Here is an 8400-nt window from a genome sequence, read left to right on the forward strand (position 1 = left end):
AAGCAGAATGAACCTAAAAACGGTACTAAAACCATGATAACACTACCGCCATGTTTCACCTACAAACTACCAATCTTGAACTGGAATACAGTTTTTTTTCCCCCTTTCCCCAACATACTTCACTCTCAAAGTCTTATTTTTGCCAGCAGCTTTCTTGTCTTTCCTCATGATCGTGCCAAAGTTTCCATCTCTGAGTTTCTGATACTTTTGTTCAAAACATTTATTACTTTAAGACAGCAGGTCTCAATGGTCAGCTAAGACAACCCACCRGTGGCTGTTGGTTCAATTTAGCTCTAAGATATTAAAGTGGCATCAGTTCTTTCATCTACCTCTCATAAAGAAAAGAAATTTCCCAAGGCATTTTTTCTCCAAATAACATTTAAAGCTACAATAAACMTTGTTCCTGTGTAATATCAGATCCTTTTTTTTTTCACTGCAGCATTATCTTTGCAGCGCTCAGGTTGAATGCCTGAAGAATTATCACCAAGCTCGTTAATCACACCATAAATTCTGCTCCGCTCTATCGAAACAGCACACCCTAAAATGGGGTTACTGCTCATTAGCTTTGTTTGGTTTAAAGGGGGCTCAGCCAGGTGTCGTTTTGATGGCATTATAGTGGCATTTCTGAAAAAATGTAGCTGTTGCTTTTAGGCTCAGCAGGCATCGGTTTGGGCAAGTGATCAATAGTGTGATGAAGCGTAAATGGCTGAAGGTTTGCAGCTAAGCATGATTCACCTCCGCAAGAAGCCGGGCACACATAAAACAGCTATTTATTTGGTTCAGTCACTATAGAATGGTGAATAAATGTTTCATCAATGAAAATTATCAACATATTTAAAAAAGTGCATATTTGATTGGGACTGGCTTTTTGGGTTTAAAAAACAATTAAGTACCGCAATTTTGTTTTTGTTTGAAAATAAGGCCCTGCATTAGGATCTTTCTTGGGTTATGGATCCAACTGGTTGACTCTGATTAAGAGTGTTCACACCAGGTGATTAAATGTTTACCTCAAAACCTATTYATTGTTGTGTGACAGCAAGTCTGCTGATGGTTTTGTTAAAAATGACAAAAAAATTCAAACATTTGAACTGCTTAGAGCCATTAGTCATAATTTTTGTGGCATTGCCACTTAATAAACCTAATTACCTGACACAATGATTAGTGACTTTATAGAGCTCAATGGCAGAGTAAAACATTCCAGTGACCGTGATGTGCTGACAGTCATCAGCCGTTTTCTGCCCCGCTGTACTCTGAATAAAGTCAGCGCTTTGTTGAATTAGGTGAGTTTAATGCCAAATAAGGCGACACAGACAGTTGTTCTGCGGTTGACGCTGTTTGTTGTAGCTTACAGCCGCTACAGCTTTTGTGAATGTGCTGTTTTGTCATCAATGCATGTTCCCATTCATTGACGTTGGCTGTGTCCAAATTCACAGGCTGCRTCCTTTGAAGGTCAAATTTGTCAGCCACTTRCGTCACTGCGCCACGCCACATTCAAATACTCCTCGGATTGCAGCCCACTAATGCCTCCTCTGTTTTCCCYGATTTGAGAGATGGGTCCARTGGATCCTTCTCTAATCCTTACCTAAATTKGTTATTTTATAATATTAATAATGCTAATATATATTTGGWTAATTTTGATCTRTTTTTGCTTCTGTTTAGCAGTAGGTGACAGGACATATGCTGGGTATAAGGGTGAGAMTAAAGCAGCCACTTTTRTCCAGTCTTTGYGGTCGACCAAGGACTTGGCCAACCAAGACTTGGTCACTCAAAGGGAACARGAAATGAATTTGAACACATCCTTTGACAAACTTTGTGCTCTGCATTTGACCCATCACACGAGATACACCCAAGCGGAGCAGCGGGGCAGCTATGTAAGGGCCCGGGGAGCGATTAGGGACATCGCAACATGTGGGCATGGCGGGGAATCAAACATGTGACTTTCTGGTCAAGCCACTGTGCCACAGCTGCACCACATCACATGAGACGTCAGTTTAGTAAGGAGGTCTTGCAGTGGGGCTCAGGACTGATTGTGTTCAGACTACTACATGTGTTTGGATAAAAGGGGTCCAGACCACCTCTGAGTGTCTGAGTGAAGAGGTGTAAGATGCACATTAAGGCGGCTGCCATTTGTATTCAGCCCTATCCTTTAGCTCAGGATGGATTTTAGTGCCAGGTGTGAATGGACTCTTAGATTTGTTGGCATTTAGCTCCAGTTTGTCATGGAATAAATGTGGCTGGATGATGTCAGATCAAATGCAGACATAAAAACGATCAGGGCAGCAGTGTTTGACAGCAATAGACAGCGATCCAAGTACACTGTAAAAATAACTTGTAAGATTTACTAGAGAAAATCCTGTAAACGATTTTCACTAACGTTTGTTAAGTAAATTTAAATGCTACAGATTCATGTAATATTTACTCTCATCATTGTCTAGTAAAAGTTATTAAGAATGTATTTAAATATTTGTGAATAAATCAGGTAAATTTTACTTAATTTGCTCAATTAAATCTTGTAACATATACTTGATCAAATTAAGAAAAAATTTACCTGATTTATTCAAAAATCTTTAACTATATTCTTAATAACTTTTACTAGATAATGTTGAGTAAATATTAGTTATGGGCACTTTGAAGCTGAAGCTTCAGCGCATGTATTGAAAAAAAAACAACAGACTGTTTCAGAAGCACTGTGTCGGAGCTTGATTCGTTTGGTAAAAGTCGTGATCAGTGACGTCCGAAGCTTCGAAAGTGGTGAACTTACGTCACCGCTTTGGTACCTGATTCAAAGGTTAATCAGGAAGTGAATCATTGGCTGGATTCGTGGTGTGTTTTCATGGCAAATGCGCAAAATATAACAAACCAGTGAAGGACTTATTGTGAGACACAGAGGCAAACAAACGTATGTGTTTAGTTTGTCGTGCAGTTTATAAGCCTGGGCCAGATAGAGTCGGGGGTCACAAACCCACAAAAGAACCTTTGCTGCGAGCGCACGTGTGTGTGCATGCGCGCACACACACACACACACACAGAACTGCGTGCAGCTTGGTTCATCATTAAAAAGAAAGCAATAGTAGCGCGAGACACATCCCAGAGCAGAGTTTCACTTGTTGCACAGGTGATGATTTTCATAAAAAACACAACCGGATGGTGACGATGTCCTGTCCTCAGGAGGAAGGGCGGCACGAAGCGTTRGATGAAACTGATCAACTGTATGGACTCTATTTAATAAAGGAATTATCCAAACATTTTAAAGTTCAAAAGTTTTAAACGTTCATGTCAAAACTTAAATCAAAGACCAGGGGCTGTATTTATCAGACTTGTAGGAAATATTAATACTTTGAAGAATTAATTGTAAAAATATACATTGTCTCAAAGCTGGGCCTAAAATTTAGATATCAAACATCTGACTTAAAGTAAATCTGAAGTCTCTCAGAGGGGATTTTGTTGATCCTGTCTTTAGAAAACCACAGACAAGCAGTCACACACAGAATATATTTTAAATATATGATCATATTCAAAATTATTCTCAGAGAAATGTCAAGATAAGATTGTGAAAATCTTAAGTTGAAATTCAACTACTGTATTTATTGGTTTTAAGAATGTGTGAAATAATCTAGTAGCCTATATTTTATTTTTTTTGAAAATAAGGGGCAGAGAATAAAATTAGACTTTTCTTTCTGCTTTCTGTCTTTCATTTTATTTGTGATTTTTTTTTTTGTGTATAGAATTAATTTTGTTTTTAAATGAAAATGAATTAAGATCTTGAACTTGAAATAATTCAGTATAAAATACACAGGCACACTTTGTTTTATTTATAATAAACCATAAACAACAGTAACTTTATTCCCACCCACAAAAAAGAAAATAAATAAATAAAATCTGTTCAAGCAACACAATGACAGCCAGATATCAAACAGAAATATCTCATTAAAGAGCTGTCAGCTCCATCACAATGAAGTGCTTCACTTTGTGTTGTGTCAAGCAGCTTTTCAAACTTTTGGCCACAGGATGAAGCCAAAGAGAACTGTGTTGGAAAGCTTCAAGTAATGAACCCTTTTTCAAAGCAAGCTTCAGTGCTTTAGAAAAGCTTCATTTGCCCATCACTAGTAAATATTACATGAATTTGTAGCATTTAAATTTACTTAAAAGTAAGTGCAATTTGTTACGAGGATTTTTTTCTAGTAAATCTTACAAGTTCTTAATAACAGTGCACATACATCAAGCACAATATTTTAGCATGACACCTCACAGCTACAGAGAGAGGTGTAGCTCTCACCACCAGGTGGCAGTTTGAAGAACTTTTATTGGATTCTTCTTCATGAACAACACAAAAAAGTGAAACTCACAGGTCTTATTAATGACTAGGCCTACCCCTTTCACTTATGGTTACTTCTGCTGAACAGTTTAACACAAGTTAACAWATAATGAACACACAAATTAGAGTAACACAACAGACTAATTGCTGAAAGAACAATGTTAACCAATTCCCTAAAATGATTCAACAACAACAAACATGAATCCTACCCACAATCCTCCAYTGCAGTCACATGACAAACAGCCAAACACAGCAGAATGCTACAATATGCATTCCCTGTACCCTTACAACTAAATACCAACTACATTATGCCATCAAACAATTACTCACCAACAAATGTATTCAAGCAAAAGAAACCAGACAACTTATGTTTTATTTCAAACATGTCTTGTCCTCTCCTTCAAAAGTGAGGCAAGGGAATGAGGAGCAGCAGCCTTTGTGTGTGCATTCACCCTCAGTTTTAGCCCAGAAGAGTAGAAGTTACTTAATATATTCATGTTTATGTGCTCTCCCAAAAAAGCACTTAAATATTAAGTAGTTTAGAAATTTTGATAGTTTTTTGTAAAATTTAAAAGAATAATTAAATAAATGTTACTACACCCAAAAATCCTTTTTTTTTCAGTGTATGTGACACTGATGATTGTATGAGTTCCTTGCTGTATTTTTAGATGATGCTTTTTTTAGGTGCAGAGAACACCAAAGAAAACAAACTTGCACAAAAGATTTGGCAATTTTTTTTTTCAAGCCAGATGCCCTTCTTAATGCAACCTTGGCTCACATTTGCAGCCCCTTTAATACTATATTATACCATGTTAAAATTGTATCTGATTTATTAAGTGAAAAAAAAACTCATCAAACTCAAACTGTTATTGGAAATTTGCTTTTCAAATGTAGTTTGCACCTATTACTGGGCCTTTTCTTTTTAAATATTCCAAAATTTTCTTCATGTAAGCTGAACAATAAAGACCAGCTGATGTTTTATATCTTTGCAGAGTGTCGCACCTTATCTTGGTGGACCCTTGGGGCTTCCCCGCGCGAGATCAGAATGGCACAGAGGTGGTGAAGAGGCCGACCCTTCCCCCATGGGTGAAAGTTATTGCATCGGTCGTTTCCTTTTTCAACCCACTGGCTGTGATTAGAGCAGCAGGCCCATGGGGTAATGTGTTCAAATCTTGATCTGTTGCTTCTGTGTGGCAAATAAAACCCTGCCCCATCATCTCACATGCACTGTGTGTTTTATTTATTCAGGCCCAGGCTTGGTGAACAGATTCCGTCCTGATTTCAAAAGCAAGTTTGAAGATCTGTTTGAGGACGACACAATAACGCAGTATATCTACCACTGCAACGCACAGAATCCGAGGTATGCCCCAACAATACACGTGTTCCCAATTTGGTCCGCATGCAGACCTGCAGTGGGTCTGCAAATGATTTCAATTGCAAGGAGGCGATATGTGTAGAATGGCCACTAGAGGGCACAAGTGGTGGTGTAACAATTACAAGCAATTGAGTTAGCATGCCGTTTCTGGAGCATTCAACAGTAAACAAAAAAGGGTAAACACAAAAGACACTTGTAAAGGTTTTAGCATTGCCAGCACTTGATGTAGTTTGAAAAGGATGGCATTGTTGATTTACATAATCCTGGACGGTCATATCATGCAGTGGCTTGACATGTGGGGCATCTTGATGTTAGAGCCAATGGGTACATGAGTGCATCCACACACATCATGRAGGTTACCCAAAACAGGCCACAAAATGGGAGGATTGTTGTTTGACTACTGTTAGTGGGGTGGGGGACTCTGATGACACAACGAAACATTAGTGACATACAGCGTCTGCATGTCTTACCCCTCCTGAAACAACATCTCCATAGAATCTTTCAACCAATTACTCACATTACATCTATGGACTGCCTGAGTCATGTTGAGGTCCTCCTGTAGCCAGCCAGGTCTCTAGCCCCACCCCCAATCAAACATGTGAGCTTGGACATCAACTCAGTGCTGACCTGCTGGATCTTATAGTACAACTGCTGCAGACCCACTTGCTACGATAGAGAATATAATGGTTGACTCTGTTCCAACACAAACCAGATTTTGTATCCAGGTCCAGACGGGTGCCTCACACACATTTGATTAACATTGTACCATTTWGTTTTCACTCGGTTCGGTGCTCAAGCTTCTGTTGTTCTTTTTTGCCAGTGAGTGTAAATAAGTAAAGATGTGATGTTTTCCAGTATCACTCTTCTCTCTTTCCTTTCTTTCTCCTAGTGGGGAGGTGGGTTTCCGGGCCATGTCTGAAACCCTAGGCTGGGCCAAGAAACCTATGCTGCATCGTATCCACCTCCTGCCCCCGTCCATGCCCCTCACCATGCTGTATGGAGCTCAGTCTTGGATGGATAGCTCGTCTGGGGACAGAGTGGCCGAGATCAGGGGTCAGGCCTACACCAGAGTGCAGGTGAGTCGACACAGACTTTTCCATACAGAACTACACACATGCCCAGAGACTTGTGTCTAATTAAAAAGACCAAAATGTAAAGTGCAGACTTGAATTAATGGGCAGAATTAATTAATGTAACCAGGGATTGTTTTTTTTTTTCATTGTTTAATTTCCTGAAATGTCTCCCACTGCAGCTCATAAATCATGCTACGCACCACGTGTATGCTGATGCACCAGATGAGTTTAAGAAAGCGGTGGAAAAAATCTGTAAATCTGTGGACTGACTGTGTGTGTGTGGACCGACAAGGACTGAATCTTCTTTGTTGGCAGAACCATTCTGGTGGTTTCAGCTTCGCCATGTCTAAAACGTTCTGCTTTGAAACAAACGTAGATATGAGTTTGAATGTAATTATGTTATCAATGCCACTATCCTAAATCTCTATATTAGTATTTGAAAAGTGGTGTTTTTGAATAAATATGTTTATATCATTATTAAGTCCATAAATATGTTTATATCATTATTAAGTCCATAAATGATTGTGCTCACATAAAAAACATCCAAATTTATTTAATTATGGATAGATTTGAGTAAATTTATTTATTTTTCAGAAGGAAAAAAATTGATGAACTGATCGTTTATTACTAATTTGACAAATTCATTTTGACATGTGCCTGATGTTGTTATTGCTTTTGTTTTTTCTTTTGTTTTCTTGTTTTTGTTTGTTTGTTTGTTTATTTGGTGGTTTTATTTTTTTCTTTTATTTACACAGCTTTTTCTGTATTTTTTTTTTTACCATCAATAAAGAAGAAAAAGCTTGTAATAATTTGCCAAACCTCCTGGTTGTGCTGCATCAGTAAAGGTCAGTTGGTAATTTGCCTTCTGTTTTATTCCTCTGTCAGTGCAGTGAGGCAGATGTTGGATCAAATGCAACGTTATGCTCTGGAAAACCAAGTAAATAAAGTTTCTGAGTTAAAAGCTAATTGTTCTTGTAGCACATTTACATCATTTCTACCCATCTAAACAGGGCTTCAAAGGGTAAGATATTTTGAAATGGGGTTCTGTAAGACATTTATGAACAATTAACATCTTACCTGTTGTAGACAGATCTTTGCACAACCCAAGTGTGGAAAAATAGTTTAAATCTGACTGATGTAATGTGAAATAATTGCAGTGCAATAGTTTCTAAAGTAGCTTTGGCATAAAATGATATTCAAATTTAGAAAAAAAGTGTTGTGTAAGGATGAAGCAATCCACTTTGCTTTGGTCCAACTTGAACTAATTGTTAGCTCCTCAGACCAGTAAAATAAATGGTAAAATGGTAAATGGACTGTACTTATATAGCGCCTTTCTATCCATCAGGGACACTCAAAGCGCTTTACACTGCAGACATTCACCCATGCACACACACATTCGCACACTGATGATGGCAAACTACAATTGTAGCCACAGCTGCCCTGGGGCACACCGACAGAAGCGAGGCTGCCACACACAGGTGCCACCGGACCCTCTGACCACCATCAGTAGGCAAGGCGGGTAAGGTGTCTTGCCCAAGGACACGACGACTGAGTCGACTGGATGGGAATCGAACCGGCGACCTTCCGGTTCCAGGTCGACTACCCTAACCACTCTACCACAGCCGCCCCAAAGAAGA

At 38.8% G+C, this 8400-nt stretch overlaps 1 protein-coding gene across 2 annotated transcripts in view; it reads left to right on the forward strand.

Moving 5' to 3' along the window:
* abhd4 (abhydrolase domain containing 4, N-acyl phospholipase B) overlaps positions 1 to 7729 on the forward strand; it is an 11861-nt gene extending 4132 nt beyond the window's left edge. For both annotated transcript variants that reach the window (XM_014004499.1, XM_014004501.1), the window contains 4 exons: positions 5308 to 5471; positions 5564 to 5675; positions 6580 to 6766; positions 6943 to 7729. In XM_014004499.1, coding sequence (XP_013859953.1) covers positions 5308 to 5471; positions 5564 to 5675; positions 6580 to 6766; positions 6943 to 7032 — 553 coding nt within the window. In that variant the 3' untranslated portion in view covers positions 7033 to 7729. The remainder of the gene's footprint in view (positions 1 to 5307; positions 5472 to 5563; positions 5676 to 6579; positions 6767 to 6942) is intronic.
* Positions 7730 to 8400: the final 671 nt, after the last annotated feature.

Source organism: Austrofundulus limnaeus, unplaced genomic scaffold (genome assembly GCF_001266775.1).
Source record: "Austrofundulus limnaeus strain Quisiro unplaced genomic scaffold, Austrofundulus_limnaeus-1.0 Scaffold24, whole genome shotgun sequence".
NCBI lineage: Eukaryota > Metazoa > Chordata > Actinopteri > Cyprinodontiformes > Rivulidae > Austrofundulus > Austrofundulus limnaeus.